Source organism: Leuresthes tenuis, unplaced genomic scaffold (assembly GCF_036924035.1).
Source record: "Leuresthes tenuis unplaced genomic scaffold, fLeuTen1.0.hap1 SCAF_14, whole genome shotgun sequence".
In the NCBI taxonomy this organism is placed as follows: Eukaryota; Metazoa; Chordata; class Actinopteri; order Atheriniformes; family Atherinopsidae; genus Leuresthes; species Leuresthes tenuis.
The window spans coordinates 9360159-9387295 of NW_027325368.1; the positions used below are offsets into that span (position 1 = coordinate 9360159).

Here is a 27137-nt window from a genome sequence, read left to right on the forward strand (position 1 = left end):
GAAATGTGGAGGGAGACTCATATTTGAAAATCCATTTTCATGTAGACTGGTGCATAAGAGCAATTACAGTCAAGAGCTTTTTTTTTTCTTTTTTTCAGGGAGACTGAGAGATGTTGTAGTGCATTAGGAGAAACAAGCAGTATGAATTCTGCAGGGATGGTTTCTTGCTCTGGTGTCTTGAAAACATATGAACAGCGGTTGTAGAATAGAGATAATGGGTCCCTCAGTGGGGAGCTAAATGTTTGGCTTGACTTTGGGTGGAGAAGTCAGAGCTCCAACTTTTTAGATTCAGCGCATACTTTGGGAACATGTCGTACATTTAACAGGTGTGACATTTATGGAAGTTAACACAGAGATGTCAAGTTCTCTTTTCCATATCAAATTGATAACTTTGTTGCCAGACGTTACCAGAAAAATTTGTACATATGGGAGAGACATTTCCTGTGCATTTTCATACAGACAGAAAAGATGTCAAATGGAAATGCTGGCTGCCTGCTCTTTCCAGGCCAGCTTTTCGGTATGGTATGAAGCCTCTGAATTGGTGTTTGCCTCGTCCCAGGCAAAGTCAACGGGCCCTTCTTGTCTCCATGGGAACCCCATTTTAATGTCAGTCTATCTGCATATCAGAACTGCACAAAGAGTGGGAGAGACAGAGGGAGAAAGACAGCCCGAGCAGAAGGAGCTGGAGAGATGGAGCGGGAGGAGAAATCAAACAATGGCATCTCCACAGGGTCCCTCAATGATGCAACTCTCGCACCATTTGACACTTTGACAAAGGAGGTCCACACATAGTCTCCAGCAAAACTGGGCTATTTTTGGTTATGTTCCCTGTTAGAGGAAAGAGGATAAAACGCCGCCTCAAAGATTTCTTGTGAAATTTCCAAGCCAATTTGTGACAGTCCATTTCTTCCCATTGTGCTTGCCTGCACATTTGGACAAAATTGATCAGTTCCTCAGTTCCTGTTAGCTTTTCTGAGTTTTTTTTTTTTTTTTTTGTGGTGTTGCATGGAGAAAGACGATTCATGAAACCACAAACAATGTATCATCTTCACCTCACATATCCTATTTATTGACTCTTTTCTCTTCCTTCTTCACTTGATATCCATAGTACGAAGAGTCCCACCTAGATTCTCTATTCCACCCACAAATCAAGAGGTGATGCCAGGTGGTAGCGTCAACCTGACCTGTGTGGCAGTGGGCTCACCAATGCCCTACGTCAAGTGGATGATGGGCCTGGAGGAGCTGACCAAGGAGGAAGAAATGCCAATGGGACGCAACGTGCTGGAAGTCACCAACATCCGCAAATCAGCCAACTACACCTGCATCGCCATGTCTTCTCTGGGCATAATTGAAGCCACAGCACAGGTTACTGTCAAAGGTGAGCCCCGTTGCTAATACCTTACCAGACTTGTTTCTTCTGTCTTGATGCGAGTCTGTTGTTGATGTGACTCATGTCACAGTTTGACATACAGATAAAGAAATGTTAAAAGCTGGAAGAAGATATTCACATGCCCACTGAGACGTCTTGTACATATTCTTAGTTTTGAATTTGCAGTACCCTGTGTTTTGTAGGGAGACCTAAGAATACAGATAAAAGATTATCATGGTTTGTGGTCTCCCTGTCAATGCATTGATGTGGGGACTTGTATTTTTCTGTCTGCCTCTTTCTATATCCAAGTATGTACGTGACTTTGAGACTGTGTTGTCTACCTATCGCAGACTCTCGTATCAGTATTTGTCTGTATTGATTTAACTTTCCACTCAACTGATCGATACACAAAATGTCACAGTCATTAGAGGGACCACAGCAACACCAACCTCCTTCCCCAAGGAAGTCTTAATGCAGACCCTGTGTTTGGTTTGGATTTGTAACAACAGGAACAACTATTGCAATTTTCTCTTATTGTCAGTAAAAGCCAAGCCAGTTATTAAACACAAAATTGGGACTTCAGTTTAGCCTTTCTGTCCAATTTGGGATAATTACTGTCGACAGCTCTATATGGATTAGCTTATGAAACCATTATCTTTGTCCTATGAGTTACATAAAGGATAATTACCTGACATGTAATGTCTTTTCTACAGTTGAGCTTTGTTTACCTGCATTCTGCATGTCTTAAGAATTGTTTTATCAAAAGTGTCAGATGTCCAATTGTTTTCCTCAAATTGTCCAAAAAGTTAAATTCTTTATGAGCAAAGCTAATACTTTGCTTGTTTTTTTTTTTTCTTCCTCAGCATTACCAAAGCCCCCCACCTCGCTCACTGTGACTGAGACCACAGCCACCAGTGTCACTCTCACGTGGGACTCTGGAAACCCAGAGCCTGTCTCCTACTACATGATCCAGTACAGAGCCAAGTCCTCAGACAATGGCTTCCAGGAAGTGGAAGGTGTAGCTACGACACGTTACAGTATCGGTGGACTCAGTCCATACTCTGAGTATGAGTTTCAAGTCATGGCTGTCAACAACATCGGCCGCGGGCCTCCCAGCGACCCCGTGGAGACACGCACCGCTGAACAGGCCCCCTCCTCGCCGCCTCTGCATGTCCAAGCGCGCATGCTGAGTGCCAGCACAATGCTAGTCCAGTGGGAGCCACCCGAAGAGCCCAATGGACAAATCAGGGGATACAGGGTTTACTACAGCTCTGACATGACTGCTCCGCTCATTGCCTATCAGATACACAACACAGATGATAGCAGCCTGACAACCATCTCAGGGCTGATTCCTGATATCACCTACAGCCTCAGGGTGCTGGGCTTCACCTCTGTGGGTGACGGGCCACCCTCTGACATTCTGCAAGTCAAAACACAGCAGGGAGGTGAGCAGGCCACCACTGTGTGTGGCTCTGAGGGGCTGTTAATTTGTGTAAAAATCAAAAATGCACGCATGCACATGTTAGTTGAAGGAATTTTATCTGACTTGTGTGTTTGTCTCATTGTTACTTACTGCACTTGCAGAGAGCTTTATGGTCATTTTGTTCCTTTTATTCTTCATTATGTGCCATCTCACCTGCTTTTTACCAGTGCCAGCCCAGCCGTCCAGCTTTGAGGCTGAAGCCGAGCTAGACACACGGATCAAACTGACTTGGTTGTGGCCCGTACAGGACCCCATCACCAAGTATGAGCTGCAGTACTGGGAGGGCGACTCAGGCAACAAGGTTAGAATACTGACAGGAAATGATCACTTTTCTGAGCTGAGTTTCTCTGCTACACAGCATACGAACCATACGTCTGTCTGCTGCTGAATCTGTCTCATCTTTTCGTCTGAAACTTTAGACAGAATCTTTCTCTTTATGATGGAATTTCTCTGACTGAGAGGTGTCAACCGAGGCAGTTTTTTGTAGTAACGCAGTCACCTCCCCAGCTGATAGAAAAATCTACTGTAGACACACACTGCACACTTATTCAACTCTGATGTGGCTATTCATTTGATTCACTGGTGGAAACTTTGGGACATTATATTTCAAATGTTGCTCTCACATTTGCCTGTACTTTACAATCATACAGTGGGGAGAATTTCAGTGGAAGATTAAATCATCTTCTTACAGCAAAACAACTCGACACATGAATAGACTTGTGTGACTGCGTCTGTTTTGTTTTTTTTTCTTATCTGTCCAATTCTAAACCCTCCAGATACATGTGACGTTCAACCCAGCAGGCTCCTACGCTGTGGATGATTTAAAGCCAGACACCTTGTACCATTTCTCCCTGGCAGCCCGTTCTGACATGGGTTTAGGTGTCTACACCAAGCCCATAGAGGCCCGCACTGCTCAGTCCAGTGAGTACACCATTTTACTCCCCTGCGCTGTCGCTCTAATCTGTCCTGTCCACTTGTTATCCACTAACCAATGATTTCGGGAGTCCTCACAGCCGGCTTAGGCAGGTTTAGGTCATTCTGTTCACTGAGTGAGGCAAAACTTGAGCTTTATAGAGCTTAAAATGGAGAGCGTGAGCAGCTTGAATGTCAAGTCGATTTCAGGACAACATAAAATGCAGACAGTGCAGCCATCCCGGTCAGTCTCTGGGTTCCACAACTTCCCCTCTGTCACCAACACTAACCTTCCTGTCCATCTATCTGAGGGCAGGTCCTGTGTCAAAGGTACGTTAAATGTGTCTTGTTCCCTCATTTGTGAGCTGTGCTGTGTTGTTTTCCCTCATATCATTATGTGCTTTTACAGTGCCAGCATTCAAAATGTCACATCAATCTCTGTTTTGTTCTTGTTCTGGCACAGTGCTGGTACCACCTGCATAACCTTATGAACAAAAGAGCAGATAATTGAATTTTAAATTTGCACCATAATTGTACCAATTCTATGAATTGAAGTTCAACCAGATAATGTGACACTTAAAACTGACATTATGCAGTTGAATATAAAGAGGATGCATCACTTTATTGGACTTTGAACAACAGAAACAGTCCATCCGTGTTTGCAGTGAGGAGCTTGCTCCCTTACATAAGTTTGTTGGCTGTGCAAAGACACCAGCTTGCATAGCGCACACAAACCCGACAGCAGACATGTTTAATTTTGAAATGTGATCAGAATGTGATGATTAATTAAGTTAATCATGGAATTAACTTTAATTAGTGGAAGCTGATTTGTGTGCATTCGCACCATTGCGCACAGTCACTAACATCCAATTGCTTTTGCCGTATAGATGTCTGTCGAGTAAAGCAGCAAAAGCAGTGGAATGTAGTGGACAAAACACAGTGGAGTTTAGAAAAGGAGGAACTTTAGTTTGGTTTCTCTTTAGAATGAGCCCGGCTTATCTAAATCATTTCTAGTGATCTATAGTGGAAATATTTGTTTTTGGGATAGTTTTATCTTGCGTACATATTTCCAAAACCACATTGGATGGACAGTGAAGTTTCTGTCCAGTCGGCTGCAGGATCACGTGGCACTACATTAGAAAAATGAGAGCACAAATAAACTGACTGAATAAAAAAACACCTCTCACAAGTGCATCTCCCTTTTAGTTGAGATCATGAGTAATAATGAGTCTTTGTCCTTGTGCATCCTGCAAAATTCTATGACAATAATTAGGATTTCAGGCAGTGTTATGATGGCCCTCATGAAAGTGGCGACAGCTTTGGGATAGTTCTGAGGCTAACAGACGGTTGGAAAGTGTGACATTTTCTTGTGCTGCATCTAAATGTTTTCTATAATTTATCTAAGAGTCAGAGCAAAGAACAGAATCTAGACATACACTCAGCGAAGGGCTTGAGCTGCATGATGCTTGACCTCAAATGTACAAATTATACAAATATATACTGTATGTGATGGATATAGTTGAAAATTAGTAGATTAAGGCACAGGTCATGATGAAATTTCTTTCTTCTTTGCCAAAAATTGGAACATCGGATGGATAGCACATCTTTTAAAGTAGGACACGAGTAAAGGTTGAAGCTGAGATTGTTGCTTGTAGGACTTTGTTTGCAACATTAAAGTCAAAGAAAATCTTTTCTTTTAGATTTCACATTTCACAAACGGACAACATTTTGCAACTTTTTTACATCTCTGAGAGCTGAAATGTATACGGTCATACAATGATCCAATTTAATTACAAATTAGACTTGAACTCATCTCCCTGATTGTTGCCCCGGAGGCATTTGTATTCCCTGTGGTGGTGTCCTCTCTAAGCCCACTTTTACTTTGATCTAACAGATTTTTCATCTGGAGCTCAATATCACAAAATGTTCTTCAAATCATCCGGACTTGTATGATTCTGTCTGCCACCTTTTCTTTTTCAATAGATGAGATGTTCAATCTTTGTAGTTTTTGCCCACTCTCTTGTGCATCAGGCACTACCTCACATTTCTTTTGTCAAGCCCTACATTTAGTAAAGGTGCAGTTTTATATTCTGGTACACTCATATTTCTGCTCATTGTGTTGCTCCGCTTAAGAATAGATTACATAGGCATGCTCTGTAAGAACACTTCAGTTTTCTTTTCTTCACTTCATTTGATTCTCTTTCAAATATGTTCTTATTTTGTAGAGTTGAGTATGTGCGTGATTCATTTATGGACTGGAATGCATGGAATATATGAATTGTGTTGTAGATGTTTTCAGTTTTGCTCCTGTTCTCCACTTTGAATTAGTTGGATTTCTGTTTTTACCTCTAGACTTGAGAGTTTAACAGATCATTATACTGCATCTCTGTTAAATAATGACATGTTATTCCTTTAATCTAACCAGTTGCAGTAGTTACAGATATTCCACTCCACAGACATGCTATATCGTATGTTATTTGTGTTTCCACACACACACAGGGACTTAGTAATGGAGTTTGACACTGTTAAACAGTTTCAGTATGACACAGTTATATAAACATATCGACCATACAGCTAAACAGTTAATCTGTGGATAAATGACAGAGCAGCATGTTTTGTCTATTAAATCGGAACATTTGGAATTTACTAACATCTGTTGATAAAAATGCAGTTTTCTGTGGCCGTGGCTTCAAACCAGATGTTGAGAGTAGCTTGAATATCCTTAGGCTTTATTGATCATAAAATTAAGACATTCAACTGTGCATTGCATTAAGTGCATTCAACTGCCCATCTCAGCGGCAGCCAAGCACAATAATGGAGCTCAGAGCTGCTGCATCTATGTGTTAACACCAGTCAACATAGCCAAGCACTTGCTCACAGTCTCACACATCTATGGCCAGTTTATTGCTCCCTCTGCTTTTTGGAAGAAGCAGCAAAAAGGGTAGTTAGGGACAAATTATGCCTTATATAAAAAAACTGCCTTGTAAAATTTTGGCATTTTTTCCACCACATCTTGTAGTTTAATGGCTTTCTGCATAGCACCAAGCACAGCTTCAACAGTAGCCTGGTAATGTGTTTCTGCATCCAATCTCTCAGTCTAGAGGTAGCTTGTTGTTAAGTATGGAAGCTTTTTGTATTCAGTGTCAACAAAAATCCAAATTTCAATTTCAATCCTGCGATTTTGTATTTGGTTATTTGCTAGAGAAAGCATGCACATTAGAAGCCCAGACTGGGCTCAAGTTTATGATAATATATATTATAATACAAATGTATGTTTGCATACACTGACTGCAGTGCAAAAAGCTTCCTTAGAGTTTCCATGTTTGTGTTTGCATTTCATTTTTTTTGTTTGTTTGTTTGCTCGATCCGTGCCCTTCCTTCATGTGGTTTTGCTCCCCTCCCCCCTGTAGCCCCGTCTGCACCCCCCCAAGAGGTACATGTGGTCAGCCTGAGCTCCACCAGCCTCAAGGTGAGTTGGGTGGCACCGCCAGCCGATAGCCGCCACGGCGACATTGTGCGCTACACAGTCAGCTACCAGGCCCTGGCTGGAGAGGACACGGAGCGATATGAGTCTGACATCGGTGCAGACGCCACCAGCTATGTGCTGGGGAGTCTGGAGAAGTGGACTGAGTATCAGGTGTGGGTGAGGGCCCACACTGATGTGGGCCCAGGCCCTGAGAGTGCCCCAGTGAGGATGAGAACCAAAGAGGATGGTAGGTTCACACCTCTCTCAAGGCAGAGTGCTCTCTGACTGTTTCAAGCTCTTTCGCTTGCGGCGGCTTGTCTTTATTATTTTCACCCTTTTCCACTTTTACAGCTCAGTTTTCTTTGTCTTGTTGATCAATTATAAGTAAATGAGATAGCACTGATAACTGATTGGGATCACCCTCTTTTCTCCCTCTCACTTTGCATTTTGCTCTTTTAGCTCAAATACTTAACATCTATGGCAGGTCAAGGCTCATCACTCCTGGGCTTCAGTTCTGAGTCACTCTCCTCAGCTTTCACTTTGTGTGAATACTTGGTTTTCTTATTTTGCAGTGTGGCCCTCCGTTGGACTATCCAACTCTGCCCACGGTGTAACGACACAATTTTTTTTCTTTTTATTGTTGAAAACCACTTGTTTCTTACTGTTTTAGCTTGTTCTGTCTCAGTAGACTGAACAAATTGGAAGACTAAAGAATGACCCTTTCTTACTGGAAACTTTGTTGAACAGTACAAAAAAAAAACCACTTAACCTAGCAACTAGAGTCAGCTGCTAGGATCCGCGGTATATATATATCAAATTTCTAATTATATAAAGTGTCAGACTTTACAGTAACAGTAGATAATTGCGTTTGACTCGAGAGCAGCAACACTTCTACATCCAAACTCGCCATCGTACAAAATAATTGTATTCACTGAAGGCCTTGATATCTATAAAAACACCGATAACAACATAACGTCAGGTCATTAGGGAAAGACTCGCAGACACAACTTGTCTCTCTTCTTCTTTTGCCGCAAACATGTCTTTGACGTGAAAGCGGAGTCAATATGGCCGATGTGAATGGGCGGGGTTGGATGATCCAACTCTATCATCCTGCAGCTTGCAGCTCTGTCTTATTCAGCTCTCTCTTTGCTCTTATTTTCACTCGCTCCTTGTTTTATTTGCTGTGTAATAGAGGCCGGCTTCTCCTGAGAGAAAGTCTTCTATAATTAGTGTGTTTGAAGTTTGCTGCAACGCAGCTAATTTCATCCTGGAATTAAGGGCATTACTGACATGACTAGACTACATGCTGCGGTATTTTGGGACATCTGAAGCAGACTGTTATTCGTGTTTGGGTCTTTTTCTGATATCCCTTCTTTCTAAAACATTATTTGAACAGTTTTATAGCTTCTCATCAGTATACTGAAGAAGATCACTGTATCAGCACATTTGGACTCCTTCCTCTTTCCTCTTATTTTTTGCTGTCTCTACTCCATCTTTCTGTCTCACTTTTTTGCCCCCCCCCACCTGCTTGTCTGGTTTGCAGTGCCAGGGGCACCCCCTAGGAAGCTGGAGGTTGAGGCCATAAATTCCACAGCAATCAGAGTCACCTGGAAGCCACCCCTGCAGGTGAAGCAGCACGGCCAAATCAGAGGCTATCAAGTAATTTTCTCCCGCCTTGAAAACGGCGAGCCACGGGGCCAGCCAAACATCATGGACATCGCTTTGCCGGAGGCACAGGTACGAGATGAGGTCTCACTCTTGTCCAGTCTTTCTTTGTATGTTCTTCACTATCTCATCTGTGGCTGCCCAATGTACACTTCCCACAACTGTCATTCTCTATTGTATCCTATTCCCTTGCATTGTCTGTGTTCACACTTCATTTCTCCCATGCAGGGTGACACACGAAATGTTCTATCTGCAGACTGCAGTATCCACCCACTCCCACCTATTTTTTTTAATCTTTCTCCACATGTGACATTTGACTCTAAATTGGTACCCTGCTCCCACAGCTTTGGATTAGCTGTCGGAACAAAATCCACTTAAATTCTGCAGTAATAGCTATTAGATATTTTCTGTGTGCTGCATCAGGATGTGGCTTAGTGGAATCAATGCACCTCTCTTTGCGGTTTTAGCAGTAATACATATGCACTGCCTTGTTACCATGTTTATAAATTAGCGTTATTTTCCTGACACCACCCTTTACACATTAATGCTGGCTGTGCCGGATTGCCTAAAGCCCTGCAACACTATGAGATGGATGAGATTGTAATCCTTAAGAGGGACTCAGAGATTCATGAATATCTTTAAACCAAGAAAACACCACTCTCGCTTTTCCCCCTCCTTTTGAAAGAGGAGAAACCAGCTTAAGGACCTTTACCGATTGTTCGCTGGGCGTAGTATTGGAGCAAACACGTATTCACTTCCACATCCAGTGGCATTCAACAAAAGCTTGTAATTTGAGAAAGTAAGTATTCGTTGTCTAAAGGAATATGAACAAGAGAAATGTATTCAGCCTTGCATGAGTCTCTGAGCTGCATTTGCTAGCAAATGGCAGCAGCATTATGAACCCATTATGATCTAGAGTTACATGCGTCACTTTCAAGCCTAGAGTGACGTGTTGCATCAACATTTTCAGGACAAATTAAAAAGGAATTGATAAACATTCGTGCCAAGTCAGTAATTTTCAGTAAAAGCGGGAGTTTTAACCTCTGGTATGTATTTTATGTTTCTAATTTCCTCCGAGGCTGAGAAATAAAAGTTTTAGTGAACAGTTTTAAGTTCCCAGAAAACCCTCAGGTATTAGAAGGCTGTTTTAAATGAAGCCTTAGGTCTTAATGGGTTCAGTTCCCGGGCATTCAGCAAGATTACATGCACAGTTGAGCCAAGCATAACACTGGATTCTACCATTTAACTGGGCCACAGGTTCTTGTCCACGTATAGGTGCATGAGAGCAGAATCGAGCTATCGACTGTAGTGTGTCTTAACGCTGCGACCGTGTGGACTGCGTGCAAAAATGGTCATGACATTCTACCACTTCTGACTTTTTCTATGGGAGGTCATTGTACATGTAAGAATAGCTGAATTCACTGCACAAACATTGTCTTCAAGATACCTGAATGGAGATTTTGTCAGATGAGGCTTCTGTTACAAAAATCTGGATTTTTATCAGAGCGGAGTGACAGTCTGGAAAGGCTTCAAGCAATTGCAAATTGTCAAGGAGTCTTAATGGCTTTCGCAATTTCTGATGTGTTCAGCCATCTGACAAAGGAAAACGGCATTCCATTAAATTCCTAATAGATTATTTTTATGTGGTTGTCACAACACCTGGGACTCCAGCACAATTTTGAAACATAACATTGATATTCAGTTCATTAGGTTTTAGCAGAGATAGCTCAGCATGAATGTGAATGGTAGCTCTTTCTGATACAGCGCTGCTTCGGCACGTCTCTACACCTGGTCAAAGAATGAGCCCTCACCTCTCAAACACAGCCCAGCCTTTGTTTTATGGCAGGAGTTTTTGGCAGCTGCTGCTGACAGTTCATTGTTATCTGACTGTGTTGGGGAGTGCTTGTCAGCCGCGACTGCACCGTTTGGTCTGGAAAAGGGGAAAAACATGGTGGCTGCTTGTCTTCCTGGAACTGTTTTCTTCATGTCCACATGTTCAGCATGATTTTGTTTCGCGTTCTGAAAACTGAATGGAACACAACTCTACTTGTTATGCAAACAATACTCCCTGCCATGTCTCATTTGTGGCATGTTCACACAATAAACACAAAGACAAACTGTAATTTGGCACTCAGTATAGCTCTCCTGTTCCAGTTTTGCGTCCAGGACACCTCTCAAACACACTGCCCCCTCCTTGCCAGACCCCGGAATTTCCTCTCAATGCCATCTATGTTTTCCTTTCCTCCCTCCTTTCAGCTCCCTTCCTTTTCTGCAGTGGCCTCCTTTTTGCACTTGTCCTGCTTGAAAGTTGGTTGAGTAATTACCAGAGGCTTGCGTGCAGGTCGGTTACCCTTGGTTGACTCATCTCAACAGATTGTTTTCTGTGAGACATCACTGAGTGGCCAACCTGCAAGGACCTGCCCGCACGTCATTAAGGACCACACAGTCAGCCAACAGTCCCTTATCCGTGTTCACCCAACTGGTTTTAGAACAATCCCTTCTTTTTCACACATCTTCCCATTCACTTACTCCAACAACAAGTGGAAAAAACAACGAAGATAACATGAGTCAACATGCTTGCTGTGCAGATCAACCTCAGTTCATTACTCATGTTAGAGTCATGCAAATCCTGCGAACACACACCTGTAATTTATGATGAATAAAAGGTGGAAACAATTGCTTTCTGTCCTGGAACATCCCAGAGTGTTTCTCAAGAATTTCTCTAATTTCTTTTGAAATCAGCCGTATATCTGCCCTTTCACCTGAAATAGAGGCACTGTAAGCCTGCCGGTAGGTAAAGCAAAATCCAAATTTTCCAGGTCTCTCTGTCAGTATACTACATCTTCAACTTAGACTTCAATCTCAGTTCTAAGCTGACTGATTGAATTGCAGATCCTGTTGAGATCACTATCAGCTTTTCACTTCTCTTTGTCTCTGTGTTTCTGGCTCCTTCTCAGCCTCTCTCAGGGTTAGCTGAAATGCTGAGAGGAGAGCTTGCCTGTGCGTGGGCGGTTTAAGCGCTTCTTTTCTTTTCAAGCAGAAGCCCACACATCGCCCTCATTTCCCTGCTAAATTTAAACCACAGGCCATGTTAACAGTGTGATGTTATCGACCCTTTCGCAACCACACTTCTGTTGGAAAAGTGGCCTGAACAGCTCCACACCACACAGCCTGCTCCAACACTGTGCTATTACCGCAGCGTATAGGCACACGTTTTTTCACCAACACATCTATAAAAGTTTACAGAATATGGTGTGTTTGAAGCCATTAGCCACTGTCTGTGTCTCTGTACTTTTACTGCATTTGTATGCCTTTCTGCCCAAGTTTTCCTGTGTTCAGCAGTACTTGCCAGGTTCATTTGGTTTGACCACTCATGCGTTTTTGTAGTTTATGTGAGCGAGGTGATGCTTCACTGCTTCTATGGCCTTCACTGCCCCAGACTGGAGTTGAATGGAAATTGGGGGAAAAAAAAAAAGAAAAGAAGCACCTCAGCTCGTTTCACTCCATCAATCATGACAGCTCCTTCTCTTCCACATCACTCGTTCTCCCCTCATTCCCATTTTTATAGCCACACATCTCAGCCCATGTCATCACATTTGCATTCACCCGCCTGCAAATTATACCGCTCCGTTACTACAAACGACGCTTATCAGCAATGATGTGTTTTCAGCTTGCGTTGGTATTGGAAATAGAAATGGAGGGTAATTTATAATTCTCCCACGGATTTAAGCAGAAAGCAAAAGGAGTTGCAATAGAAGGGGATTAAGCCAAAGATGAGATAGAAACTCTTGAGTCTCAATGTGTTTGCTGTTCTGTTGACATACTGAATTGAATTGACGTTAAATAAATAAAGCAATTAGGAACATCGCTAACTGTTGCTCATGGTGTTAAGTAGCAGCTGCTCTTAAATGGCACTTTTTAGCGCCCCACTATGTTAGAGGTGCACAAAACTGCAGTTTTTGAAGTGCCATGTGTTTTAACCGGTCGCAGCTGGGACCTCACAGAGTTCTAACTCATGCCTCACTGAACTCGCTGGTAACACAGAGAGAAGGGTGGAGATCTACGTTCTTCTGTCTTTTCATATGCCAACAGTCAACAGTGGATGATAAGCACCGTCTCTCCCCTGCACAATGACTCACTAGTGTGTAAAGCTCACTGCCTTTGTTTGTGAGTCTAAAGTAGCAAGGAGGGAAAGTGTGATAATCAGGAAGACAGGCAGTAGCTTCAGGTTTGGCCTGAAAACTGTGTCTGCTCCATAAACTCTGAAAGTGGTGCCGTAAAACTGACAAAGATATCTATTGTTTACCACTGAAGGTATCTGGGGGACACAATATATTGGTATTTTAATTAATTGAACATGATATTGATAGCACTAAATATGGATTTTGTTGAAGTTTTCTATTGATATCATGATATTGATAGTTTCAGATGCTCATCTGTCTCTTGAGCTTACTGTTGTGATAAAAGTCATTTTAAGGTTACAGACCAACTTCCTTGTAAACAGTTCAGTTGCAAGAAAGTCAATGAGTGAGAAAAATCACTAACTCAGACTTCTGAGAGATGTTACTTTGTGACAATGACATCATTCAGCAATTTTTCTGAAAAGTTCCAGCTTTAGTGATTTGATAGTTATTTGTATTTTAGAATAACTAAAAGCTTCCGGTACGTAATGTCTGACCGTGTTTTAGCGTTAATGTTGTCTGTAGTCCATGTTTACTGTTTCAGGCATATTCATGTTTTCCCAGAAGTCAAACAAATACAATTACATTCACCTCTTTGTTGTTGGACCATAGAGATTAATTTGAGCAGATGAATCTCAAACTGCAAATCGATAGACATCGGTCGAGTTAATGTCAGGTAAAAGAATTGGGTGCACCGGCCCTTTAACAACAATTCTTGATGGTTCAATGCTATTTTTTTCTTTACCAATGCTTTCATCTCCTCCTGTAATCCCCTCATCACTTGCCTCTGCCCTCCATCTCCTCTCCCCAGTGTTATAGTCCACAAGCAGCTGCTTCAATAGTTGGCAACACAATCTTCACCTCCACCCCACCTCTTTTTTCTTCTCCACTTTGTCCCTCATCAGTGTGAGCAGTGTCATTGCTCCTGCCCGTTGTCAGCCAGGCCACCCATCAGTGAACTCCTCTGCAGTGACTGAATTGCGGAGCGCATTGCTGGTGAACGCAAGCCGTTGCGTTCTGCATCAGTGGGGTTTGATGTCACAGGGCTAACATAGCGGCGCTAGTAATAGGATTTCATGCTTGGCGCTGACGGAGCCCCGCGGCTCGAAATGGGCTTTCACTTCCCTCGGGAATCTCTTGGCCAGGCACAGCGAGCAAGGAGAACATTTTGGAAACATATTGAAATGTAATGAATAAAGGGTCCTCCCTCTGTTTCGGTTAGGGAAGAAGAAATGCCTCACAGGTTCTACATAGTTTATAACTTATGTCCACAATGAGATAGTTAACGTACAAATAAGAGATGTTCCTAATTTTACTGGATTCAGAGGCAAATGGCAACAAGGCAGTGCATCATACACCACAGTGAATTTCACGACCATCACTCCACTCGTTTACCCAATTTGTTTTATGCCACTCAACTTTTCCCAGTTCCTTTTTTCTCTTTTGCTCCATGTCCTCTATCACATTCTTTTGTTCTAAAGCATGACTCTTTTGACACCTACATTCATCTGTAAGCGAAAAAAAGACGAGTGCTTTTTTTCCTCGTCTGTTGTGTTGTTTCTGACTCATTTCTCTCCCCGCCCTGTGTCCCGTGTCCTCTCTCCCATCAGTGGAATATTGAAGAATCCACCGAGCATGTGAGTAACCCTCATGTGTGCTGCTGGGTTGTGTTGCAGGGAAGGTTCTTCTCCCCTCTGCAATTTGGGGGTGCTTGTGTGTTTTGGATCACGCGTTGGTGTACATGTGTTTGCGTGCGTGTTTTTATTCCTGCATAAGCTATGCCTGTAATCCACTCGATGTGAGTCCTCGTGCGAGATCATAACCCCATCATAATCACAGCAAGAAGCGTGTGGTTTCTGGTTTTATGTGTATGTGTGTGATTTTTTTTTTTTTGTTGTTGTTTTTTTAATCATAGTGCGACTACAACTACACAGCATCAGTGTTATTTCCCATAGGATTGTGTACAGGTCGACATTTTACCATAAGAAAAACCAGTAACAGCTGCACACTTGCAAGCCGGAGGCCTTTATTACAGCGTGCATGGATTGCCTTCCGCCATTGAGCGTACAGTGCAGTCAAAGGCTGTGTGTCACTATCTCAATGTGATGCTGACATTAATCAGGCTCACCTAACCTGCTGTCTCCCCCACTGTTCTAGATGACATGTCTATCTAAAGGGAGGAGCTGCGGGTTTTATCAGCTCCACACATCTCTGAGATTTCCACCAGCCTTTCATGTTCTTTTCATTTGCCCGGATGGCAGCTTGCCGCTCCATGGTTGTCATGCAGCTCTTTGTTATGGCTTATTACCTCCTCGACGTCATATTGCACAACCATAAATGTGGAGCCACTTACATCCCCTAGTCAGACATTCAGTAAAAGCTTGCCTGACCAACAAATGCTGTTTCAGTATTCAAACAGTAGCAAAAAAAGTATTTTTTTCTAGTTTTTAGAGCTTTTAAGAAGTCACATGAGGCAATGAATCTGAGAGAAAGATATTTTTCATAAAAAAAACTGTTAGATCAATCCAAAGACCACCTGCAAAGTTTGAGAGATGCTGATTATTTTTCTCCACCTTTTTTTTTTTTTTTTTCAATAAGTGAGGCAGCAGGGTGTGTACAACTTGTTGTATTTATGTGATAATCCTAAATTTGAGACATCTAGTTCCAAAGATTCCTGCTGCTTCACCCACACATCAGGAGTCAGGCTTTTCGCCTCTCCCTCTGCTTTTAATGATGATTAACACCTGACGGACACAGAGCTAGATGCTGTCAGATTATGTCATCTGCTCACACATCTTTCTTATTTCTTAGCATTCTGTATGCCAGGTATCTGTTGTAGTTTGACGACGAGCCACAGACACGTCTGTAGCAGAGACAATTAGTATGTCTTGCTAACTTTTTTTTAATTGTTCAGTTAATTACAGCCTTTATTGTACAAACAATACAGAGAACATCAAATATTGTGTGTTGGGTAAAGAAGCAATTATATTTGCTTTAACTATGTTGCTCATTTTTCTCCAGACATTTTCCACTCCAATTAGTTTAGTGGAAGAAAAAAGGTTTATAGAGAGGAATCCATTTCTATAACTAGTAGGCTTGATAATCTCTGCAATGCCCTTTGGTGCTGCTGTAAGCATTTGCTCTAAAGGAAAACTTTGAAGCTTTGCTTTATCTATTTTCTGCTGAGTTTCAAAAGTGTTAGTAGACCTGAATTGACCTTGCCAGCACAGAGGGAGCTGCCATTGCAGAGACTGTTAAAGCCATTTTGCATGATTAAAGTAATGAGACTTCCTCCATAAAGTTAAAATGGTTTTATGATCTAGCAATTTAGCATTTTTTCCCCTGTTTCTCCTAAAGGTTAACATGGTAGCATCAATGTCCCTTAAAGAAAGAGGCAATAAAAAGCTTTGTCAAACAGAGTTTTCTTATATATCCTGTTAAATGTTCCTCTATATCAAGGAAATGAAAACTTTGTTTGCTAGAGAAACAGCAATAGGGCAAAGCCATATAATATTCTTAGTCTGAATCTTGGGAGGAGTTCCAGCAGGAAGGCTTGTAGGCATCTGTGTATTCGTCCTCTCAGTGGCCCCAGACAGAAACAGACAACTCCAGCATGTGTGCTTAAGCCGCAGGCATTCATTTGTTCTTGAGTGTGTGCTCATGTCTATGAATATCATTGTGTGTGTGCTCATGTGCACAGTTTTTTTTGTCTGTGTGTCTGTGCATGCATGCATACTTTTGTGTGAGTTCATATACTGTATTTTGATTATATATTTATTGGTGAGTATGCACATTTGTGTGTGTTTGTCTGTTTGCATATGGGCTTTGTTCAAGCTCAGTGTGTTTTAATTCCAGTGTGTGGGTGTGTTTTTATTCAGACTGATGCAGTCTGGTAAAGTGAGTGCCAGCTCTGCAGCAGGTTACCAATAACAGTGTGTTACCTCAGTTGTGTTTTTTTTTCTCTATCTGTTTGTTCCTGACTGCCGTGTTACCGATTTGTTCAGCCACCTTAGTGTGTCGGTGTTTTTGTGCCGAGACTGTTTGGACATTCAGCCAAACGGTCTCGACACAATAAATGCCAAGAATCTAATTTCATTATTCAAAAGTCTTGTACTTATTTATCTCATGGACTTATTTCAAAGAGTTTGAACACCCTCCCACACTCAGAAGTTTCCTATTTTGTGGGATTTCAACAGACTGCAGTGCAGTTCAGATCCTAAGCTCCTCTGGGTATAATCTCATGCTTATCCATGCGGCAGGCATGAACACTGACACACTGGTGATGTTCTGGTTCATTTGGTTTGTTGGTTAATGGGTTCAGCGTGTGCCTTACAAAATGGCTCAGGAGTTTTTCTTGACTAAGAAAAGTTCCTGGTCCTGTTTTGTGTGCCTTCAAAAACCTTCCTCTGTTAGATATTTTGAATGTTTTGTATGCAGGTAAATTGATCATGAATCTATCAGTGGAGGGAGAGGGGGTTTAATCTTGTGTTGGTTTCTTTTGGTGCTGTGTGTTTTTCAGGGGATTGGAGCTGGTTTGAGGGGGGTTAGTTTTTTCTCACCTCTGAGCAGGTTTTGATCAGGCTCACAGATTCCATTTCGTGTCTGACCTCGTGGTCTTGCCATTTTACAGGAGACCATCATTGGTGGACTACAGTCTGAAACCACCTACTCTGTCACCGTTGCAGCCTACACCACGAAGGGAGATGGAGCTCGTAGCAAAGCTAAAGTCATCACTACAACTGGAGCAGGTTTGAGGCAGTTTTATCAGGGTATTTCAATGTAAAACAGAGAATATGTGCCATATTCCGTTTATACACATTGTCTTATCATCTTTAAAGCTTTACAACTGATAACCTCCGTGTTCCTTATTCAACGTTGCTTTAGGATTAGAAAACTCTTCACATGACTGAAATTTCATGTTCATTTCATTGACCAAAATGAAGAGACCTGTTCAGTTTGATTGAATTTGATTGAATAAGGCATACAACCTTCAGTTAGCTCACTCCAGTTTGTCTCTTGACTGTTTTGTTATAGTTAGAGTTTGCAGGTAGAATTCATTCAACTGTATCCTTAGAAATATAAAGGCTGATTAAAATAAATACTGCATGCTTTGAAAAAGAATTCCCAGTCCCCTTCTGTTTTGGATTTAAACCCATGAACATCTGGGTTGTCTATTTCAAAGGAAGGGTTACAACTGGCACTCAGACCCAGGTTAAATGGCTCTGTACGGTTGGAAACTCGACTCCCGGGTCAGCATGCTAATTTTCACTGTACGCTTTACACGCAGCTGCAGGAGTCAGCGTTGCCCTGAAATAACTTTTAAAACCACACTTTTACCAACTAAAGCATCTCACTTGGAGGATCTGGAACTGATAGATCCATCTTACTGGTTTGTGCGGCGGCTGGCAACTCGACCTCAGTCTCGCTGATTAGTGCTGACAGTCCAGTTGACAATAATAAACAATTTTTCCTAGAAAGTTGTTCTTCCCAGAAATTGTGGGCCACCACAGTCTGTAGGATAGTCAAATCTCATCCCTTCCTGTTGTGGGCATCTGCAGGGTTATCTGTGGGAGTGGTAATTAGCATGTAAGGGAGCAGAGCTACAAGGATAACAACTATGGTCAAAGAGCCTGTTGCCTGTTTTAGTCCTCCACATTCTTGTTGTCTTGTAAAAAGTATTCCTGCTTATTATAACAAAAAATTGTATTACCAGTTGTAGCGAACGCAAGTGTGGAATTTAATACAAACTTATGACTTTAAATGACTGACTCAAGCCAGAGACAGTCGCAGCATGGACCTCTCAAAAGGATCTCACCCAGAATCACTTCTTAGCTGAATCTTGAAACTGTATTAAATGTGCTTTCATGTTCTCAGTGATATCACAAGCTGCATTTTAATACCTTTTTCATGATCGTACATGGAACAATACGGAAGATATTATTATTTTGGAAAATGGCTAATCAGCCTATGGAGCCACATTTCCCCCGAGTGGTTTGTAGTTCTGAATAGTTAAACCCAAAACTAAGTCAATAACTTGCATATGACATGTGACATTTATATGAAACAATGCAACTGTTAACTAATGCTTCAGCTGTTTCTTATTGTATTCTGTGTTTAACACAGGAAAATAACATTGGTTGTTTCTTTATTCATACGTCATAACTTTACAGATATCCATCTGAATTTTGAGACTCATAACCATCATGTTATGTTGTTTTTGATGTCTTTATATCCTAAGTCTATGCTATATCTTTATCCTTTATATCTTAACAAGTTATGGTGTTTTAGAATCCTCTGAACAAATGTTTATGATATGGAGGAATGCAGGAGTCGAGTTGCTTTGAGGCAAACCTCCTTGCAGTTCGCCTGACAAAAAACGCCCAGGCAGACGTCACAACATTTTCAGGCATACCATTGGCTGAAAGTGTAGCGTAGGCCTACGTCATGCCCCGCCTCCTCGAATCAAACTCCGGAAACCGCGAGGAAAAGTCAGTATATTGAATAGAATATTGAAGGAATAGTGAAAGAAAATATTGAAGGTCCAGATCAGTAGAGAAGATGAAGAGCAGAGAGCTCTAATTGATGAAATGAGAGTCTGGCGGAGAGTCTTTGGAAATGGCAGGAGAGGAAGATGAGATGGAAGAAGAAGGTCCGGACAAAGACAGAAAGGGAAGAATGTAATAGAAAGATACATTTTGCGTTTTTGTTTGTCCGTCATCCTGTCTCCTCTCTATAGCGCCTTTTAAGCTCTGCTGCTGCAGCATCCTCACCTATTTTTGATCACCAAAAGGAGCCAGCGTTCAGCTTGTCAACCTTTTTGTCAATCTTTGGTGAATTTAAGTTCGCCTCATCAGAGTTGGTCAGCAACCAAAACTAACTTGACCCTTGGACAGTTTTATCATTATTTGCGGTGAATTCCGACACACCACCCGTTCGTCTTCCGAGCTACCAGAAGGAAGGCTTATTCTCCGGCGCAGGAACGCGACCGGTCCAGTCCCTGAAAGTCAACCACAACGAATTCACGAGTAGCGACTATATGAGACTGGAATTTATGAATTATTAATTGATTATTAATTGATCATTGATTATTAATTTAACATACCAGAATCATAAGATTCTGTCTTTTTCCTTCGATTGAAGGTGCCCTAAAACGAGGTAAGATAAGGCTTATTCAGATCGTGAGAACTTTCGGATAAATCCTTATATCTTATCACATCACGCTACATGTGTCCGCTATAAATGTATATTGTTGGTGCCTTGTGTGCCGGCGATATATAATCTGGCTACACAGTGCAAGTAGTATAAATAGGCACCATCGTTGCTGTATGATACAGAATAGTTGTTACTTTCAATTCAAGTTGTTTTTCTCTCTGCTACTTTTTTCTGTTTAGTGCCAGGCAGACCCACTATGATTATCAGCACCACCATGGGTAACACAGCTCTGATCCAGTGGCAGCCTCCTAAGGAAATGGTGGGTGAGCTGATGGGGTTCCAGCTGCAGTACAAGCGCACTGACGAGGAAGCCTACACCTCCCGCGAGCTGAGAAAAACAGACGACCACTACACTGCCACCAGTCTGCACAAAGGTGCCACTTATATCTTCCGCCTCAGCGCCCGTAACCGCGCTGGCATTGGTGAAGCCTACGTAAAGGAGATTAGCACGCCTGAAGACGTGCCGTCAGGCTTCCCGACCAACCTCCAAGTCACTGGACTGACCCAGTCCAGCACCCAGCTGACCTGGGAACCCCCGCTGCTGCCAGAAAGGAACGGCAAGATCATTTACTATGTGGTCGTGTACCGGGACATCAACAGTCAGCAAAACAGCACCAACCGCACGGCTGACACTCACATGACTATACAGGGCCTTAATCCCGATACCACTTATGATATCCGTGTGCAGGCTTTTACCAACAAGGGCGGGGGACCCCTCAGCCCCAGCATCCAGAGCAGGACCATGTCAAATGGTAGGACAAGTGGTAGGACATCTAACTAACATTTATACATAAACACTCCAGGGTTGTTTGTTTTGAAAACACAATATCAGGGTTTAATACATGTTTACATAGAAACTAGAACCTTTAGGCTCAAACGGTTATATAACTGCTCTTGTACGTGTGAATGCAGGATTGCTCTCAGCATAATGTTCATGAGCACATACATGAGCTCTATATCAGTTGCTGATGTCTCAAACGCTGCAGAACTGGCTCGGTCTCTATCAGCCATGTCTTTCCACCCAGTGCATTGCAGCACTGTTTATTGATTTATAGAGTGCTAATCTTATTACATGCTCCAGTCACATTACCACGCATCCTCATCCTCCATTCCATTAGACATAAATCTAAGAAGTACCCAGCATGTACCTTCTTATGCATCTTACAATCTTATAAATGTAAGATCTAATTTTGTTAATGTGCTTAATGCCTATTTTGATGCACAAGTCGCCACTTCTCTGTCATATATTTTTGGCAAAAGCAGATCCCAATCTGCTGCTTGTGTCATGTTGTGAATGGGGTTTAATAGATGGAACAGGCTTACACAGATGAAGGCTATTGTTGTGTGATCTGTAATCAAGCGTGAATGTTTCTGTTCTTTGAACTCCAGCATTGCTTTCTAAGTTGGGTCGTGAGGTATCACCATAATATACTGCACGATCATATTGTGCATTTAGGGAGCTACTTGCTTTACTTTTGCGTGAAATTGAATTACACACCTAGATTTTCGTTTCGTACTGAACAGGATGCCTGGCATATAGTATTAACTAATTTTTTTTTCCCCATTCTAGATTTTCCAACCCTTAACTTTGGTGTCAAAGCTGTCACAAAAACATCCGTCCTGCTCACCTGGGATTTGCCACCAAATTACAAACCCCAGCTTCCTTTTAAGGTGAGTGCCAGCCAGGCAGGAAATATTCTCTTCAATACTGAGGTCATACTTAGAAAAAGAAGATTCTTGATGAAATCATCATAGCAAATGACAAAATAACATACAATCGAATAATTCTAATTCTGCATTTTTTCCAAGGAAACTTAATATGATTGTTACTTGAACCCAGTATAGTATGTAGAGCTCATACATTTGTAATATAGTTGGATTTCATTACAGCACTTTTAAGTTTTAGCCCTTTTGATTGTCTTATAGTGCAGATTCATGCTCATTTATGAGGTGTAATAATCTGACACATATTGATATTGATATTGCATCAATCCCCACTCCATTTAAAAGGAGCAAAGGCAATCTGAAGTGTAAAGAACTATTGGATATGCACCAGTAGGCAAGTGTGACGGAAGGATGTGAGATGAGGTGTCAAGTGAGATGAGCACCTCCCATGGGACTATACTGCTGTTGTTTTTTGCTTCCTAATGTGTGCATTTCAAAAAGTAGAGAGCCAGAATAGTGTGCTTGTATGAATGTGTATGTATCTTAGCTTCAACCCATAACTCTGTAGTTGCCTCCACTGTGTGCTTACAGATCTTATATAACCAGCAAAGTGTGGAAGTGCTGGGGAACTTGAAAAGGAAGCTGATCACACAGCTGCAGCCCAACACCGACTACTCATTTGTGCTGACAAGCAGAGGCAACATTGCTGGAGGTCTGCAGCAGAAGGTGTCCATCCGCACTGCCCCAGACCTGATCAAAACCAAGCCAAACAACCACCAGGCTCAAGGTGGCAAGATGACAATCATCCTGCCAAAAGTCCAGACCACCACTGGTGTCAGGTCAGTGCTGAGTCAAGCAGGGTTGGCTCCTTCCCAGTCTCCACCACAAAATAAAAAATAAGTTCATACTGGACTGAGTAAATACATTTAAAAGACCGTCGAACACCAGATTTAAGCTGGCCAGAGCTACTGTGCTTGAGTGACAGCCCCCTTCATTTGCATAATAAGATAAAGAAACATAACAAGACATAAACCATTAGTAATAATAATAATAATGATAATAATTCAGGTAAAATTGTGAATATAATAAGTAAATCAAACAGCAAATGAATGTACATGATAAATATGTTTGGGGAAATGGAGAAAATAATTTGGAAAATTAAAAAGGCGAAGTATCTCACGAAGAAAATTACTACAAAGTAAATTAAATCATTTTTAACAGAAACATAAATTTATGTTTTATAAATAACTATATCATCTATATATATTATTTTTAGTGCAATTGATGCCAAAATATTGAACTAACATAACTAAAAAACACATAAATTAAGTCAATACTTTGGATAAATAATTTGTAGGGTTGCTTTACCCCAAAAGGATTATTCGGTTCTTGACAAACTGTTGATATATCACGAGTTGATACACCTGAAACTGGACAACTGCAGCCCCAAATGGTACTAAAGAACTATTCTAAAGCTTAAACTACAACTTTTGCTCTCAGCCATCTTTATTACACAGAAGCTGATGATAATTGAGACTTACCATCAGGTCGAGCCCTGTTGATGCAAACTGTTGAGTGCAGGGTTGCAAGTAAAGGCTTTCGTTCAGCTGCGCACACATAGAGATACATCTTTGTAAGAAGAGCGCACAGCATTGATTAGTAAAAAAGATTACAGGGCTGTCAAAGCTCGCCAAGGTCCAGCATGGACTGGCAGACAAAGAGTGCAGGTGATTGGGGATGGGAGAGTTAGGAGCTGTGTGGGTGAGAGGGGCTGTGAGGAGTCTTGTTATACATGTCTTCTCCCACTCCCAGACTTGAGTGACTGTTGAATCACAGATGCGAAGCCTGGAAAGAAGGGGAGACAGACAGCTGCTTTTGCTGTCAGCAGCAGCTCGTTCTACAAAATACTGCAGTGGGGAGGAAACTTTTAGCAGTGGGAAAACAGTCTGGCAGAAAACAAGTGAGACAGCCAGAGAGAGCCAGCAAATATACACTCACACAAACATTTGAACATTGTGTTCTCACAAGCACGCCCCTTAATTCATTGTCAAAACTCCTTAGTTTGACCCTTAATGCCTTTCTACTGTCTTTCATTTCCCTCTATTTTGGTCTTTTTAATGATAGCAGGAGAGGAACACTCACACACAGCTACTTACATAGCTGCTCTTATTAACCTTAGGAATCCTACGGGGATTTCTATTAGCTGAAGGCTCCCCTCACTGGGATAGTGTTTGTTTCAGTCTACATGGCAGATGTTCTTAATGATTAGTCATTAATTGGAGAATGCAGTGCCAGTCTGCTGGTGTTCGACCTTGGTTGGACCGGCTTGTGCACCCCTTGGTTTTTGAATTCGTCCCAACAAGCCTCACAGTGAAAGTATGTTAAATGTGTTGACCGTGTTATTAATGCACTTGGCCCACTTTGATACCAGCGTGTATGTGCTTCAGTCATTCTGTCTTTACACAGGCTTTATTTTTCCTGGCAGGTGGTACTATATCGTGGTGGTGCCGGTGTCCCAGGCAACACGTCGGTGGAACAATCCAGACGAGATGGACCTGGATGAGGTGAGTGCCAGGCAGTGGCTGACTGACTAATGTGCCAGGTCAGGGGTCACAAATGGCATCTTCCCTTCCAACTGGGTAGGGAGTCACTGGTTAGAGCTAATTAGCTCTGCCCTCCTGGGCTCAGGGAGGAAGAGGTGTCTGGGCAGAGATTTCAAACAATGACTCACTCAAGTAGGTGGGGAGTATCCTGATTGGATGCCAGGTTTGCAGCCGGTGCCCATCTGTTGAGTTTAACAGTTTGCATGCACAGAGGATAGCCTTAATGTTGTCTAACAATTGGCGTAGCTGTTAACTAATTAAACTTTATTTGTATTGCACTTTATGAATCAGTATTTACAAATTACTGTTACCTTTATAGTTTGTTTTTGCAAGCTTCACACAAAATCTTAGACAAGCTCTTCAAATGAAGTTAAAGATTTATGACTGCTTTATTATTCTTTTGAATAAAGGTCTACCTTGTCCATGGGGGAATTTAAGTTAAATGACATGCCGAAATATTAATAGCAGAATTTTTAAGTAAACTACAAGGCTTGTTGGTTTGAAACGCTATTGTTCATGCTCCCTGTAGAAATAACAGAGGAGACCCAGAAAGAGATGGAACTCCCTGAGTCATTAAACACTGAGCAGGCTTTTGTCTCTTCCCGCCAACATAATGATTTAATAAAGCTACATCTGAAACAGCACATCAGACATCACTGACAGAAAACAAAATGCTGCTGAAAACACAATGCCGCAGTGCTGTATGCTCCTGCTCATTTATTAACCGGGCTGGCAGTCATGCTGAGATTGTGTGCAAGCGCTGGAGCAAGCTGGAGCAAGCGCTAATTGCTCACTTCGTGGCTTGGCTGCATTGTTTGCTTTTATATCAGGGTGCAAAGGGCATTTTAACTCAGTGGAATCTTTATCTCTTATAGAGGCAGAACTAGACCTGGACTTATACCGTCAGTGCAAAGGCTTTGTTATTTTAAGATGGAATTTTTTTAATTGTGTTGCATGTAAGTTAGTTTTTGTCCAAACTCAACCCACTAGTATATATTTTTTTCCACAATGCAGAAAATGAATTGCCAAGAATTTATTTGATCATTGCTACACGCCTGACAAGTTGTCAGATGTCAGAGGTTTGCTCAGTGTGCATTCTTGCTAATTTTGATGATAACCGTTGCACTTTACTTTTCCTCCAGTTGCTCAGGTCAAGTGAGGGACCGGTCCTAAGGCGCAGGCGTCACCTGGATTCCTCCAAGCCATACATCGCAGCTAAGTTGCATGCCCTGCCAACCACCTTTACCCTGGGTGATGAGCTGCGATACGGCAACTTCTACAACAAGCCCCTGATCAGTCAACAGGAATACCTCTGCTTCGTCCTGGCAGTACTTGAATATGAAGAGACAGACAGCGCAGCTAATTACGTAAGACACACACACACGTTTTCCACCGACTGATAAGGGCAGGCAGTCTTACCTGACAATATGTTATGTTGGCTTCTGAGGAAAGACTTTGGATTAGCCAAATTAAAGCAGAAGTCACCTGAACGTGTTCTGTACATTTTTTGCAGCAACTTCTCTTTTTACACACAAACTATTTAGGTTTGTCACAAGCTCCAACCACGCTGTTCCTCAAGCATTCCCAAAATGGCAGTGGCAAGCCGTATTGTTGTTGTTCTTACTCCCACTTACTCTTTAATACAGCCACCTCTAAAAGTAATTGTAGCTTGTCCCGATAACTCCCTTATCTGTTGACAGTGACATCAGAAATCTAGCTCCTCTATTTCTGCAGCCAGCAGTGCCCCACACAGATCTCTTAACAATGCTAATACAAGACTCATGGCTTTCTAAGTGGAGGCACTATGCACTCGTCAAACAGCACAAACACAGAGGCCCAGCTCTCTATGGGATGGTTTGGGCTAAACTTCACTGCAAGAGGAATGAGAGTCTGCGATTGCTCTGGGCTCCTCCAGTGCCCGGGACATACATATTCAGTAGCTGGGCCTTGGGCATCCACAGAGGGGAAGAGCACAACTGCTTCATGTCCAAAACCAAATCCCAGACTTTTCACCTCGTTCTTTCTCTTTACTCCCTCCTCTGAGCTCCTGCTCCTTTCTGTCTGCCTCTCTGCATCCCTCTCCCTCTTTACATCTTTCTCTAGCGCTAACACCGCAGAGGAGATTGATTAGTGCGGCTGGAGTTAAGAGGAAGTCGAGGGCCTGGTCACAGGGCCAACAGTAAAGCTGGTCTGATTCCCTTGAAATGCTACTTTACATGTCCCTAAAGCCCCTCCTCCCCCAGTAAACCCCTTCTTCTCCACTCAGAGAAGGGGAGGGATGTGCAAAGGAGGCTGTACTGGGCAGCCGTGATATGCTTGACTTCAAAGGCGATGCTCAAATCCCAACGTTGCGCAACACTCTCACCGTACCTGCAAGATACACCATGCTGGATCAGTGTGGCTCAAGAGTTGTATCTTTCTGTGTACTTCCCTTCCTTAAACTGGGTCGCACTTTTCCGCCTTTCTAACTAAATCACTTGGATTAATCAGACCTGACTCACAAGGTGTGTCAAACTATGTTTACCTTCACTTCAACAACCTGTTTATTGAAAGCTCTCTGCAGTAACCTGATTTCTTCAGC

General features: G+C 42.2%; 1 protein-coding gene across 11 annotated transcripts in view; it reads left to right on the forward strand.

Moving 5' to 3' along the window:
- Positions 1 to 27137, forward strand: part of LOC140268457 (receptor-type tyrosine-protein phosphatase F) — a 169753-nt gene that overhangs the window by 102833 nt on the left and 39783 nt on the right. For 3 of the 11 annotated variants that reach the window (XM_072363323.1, XM_072363322.1, XM_072363326.1), the window contains exons 7-19: positions 1109 to 1378; positions 2233 to 2814; positions 3020 to 3153; positions 3629 to 3773; positions 7175 to 7477; positions 8774 to 8967; positions 14687 to 14713; positions 17707 to 17824; positions 20468 to 21052; positions 21859 to 21959; positions 22545 to 22792; positions 24439 to 24517; positions 25699 to 25923. In XM_072363323.1, coding sequence (XP_072219424.1) covers positions 1109 to 1378; positions 2233 to 2814; positions 3020 to 3153; positions 3629 to 3773; positions 7175 to 7477; positions 8774 to 8967; positions 14687 to 14713; positions 17707 to 17824; positions 20468 to 21052; positions 21859 to 21959; positions 22545 to 22792; positions 24439 to 24517; positions 25699 to 25923 — 3011 coding nt within the window. The remainder of the gene's footprint in view (positions 1 to 1108; positions 1379 to 2232; positions 2815 to 3019; positions 3154 to 3628; positions 3774 to 7174; positions 7478 to 8773; positions 8968 to 14686; positions 14714 to 17706; positions 17825 to 20467; positions 21053 to 21858; positions 21960 to 22544; positions 22793 to 24438; positions 24518 to 25698; positions 25924 to 27137) is intronic. The other 8 variants (XM_072363324.1, XM_072363332.1, XM_072363327.1 and 5 more) reach the window with 6 other exon arrangements.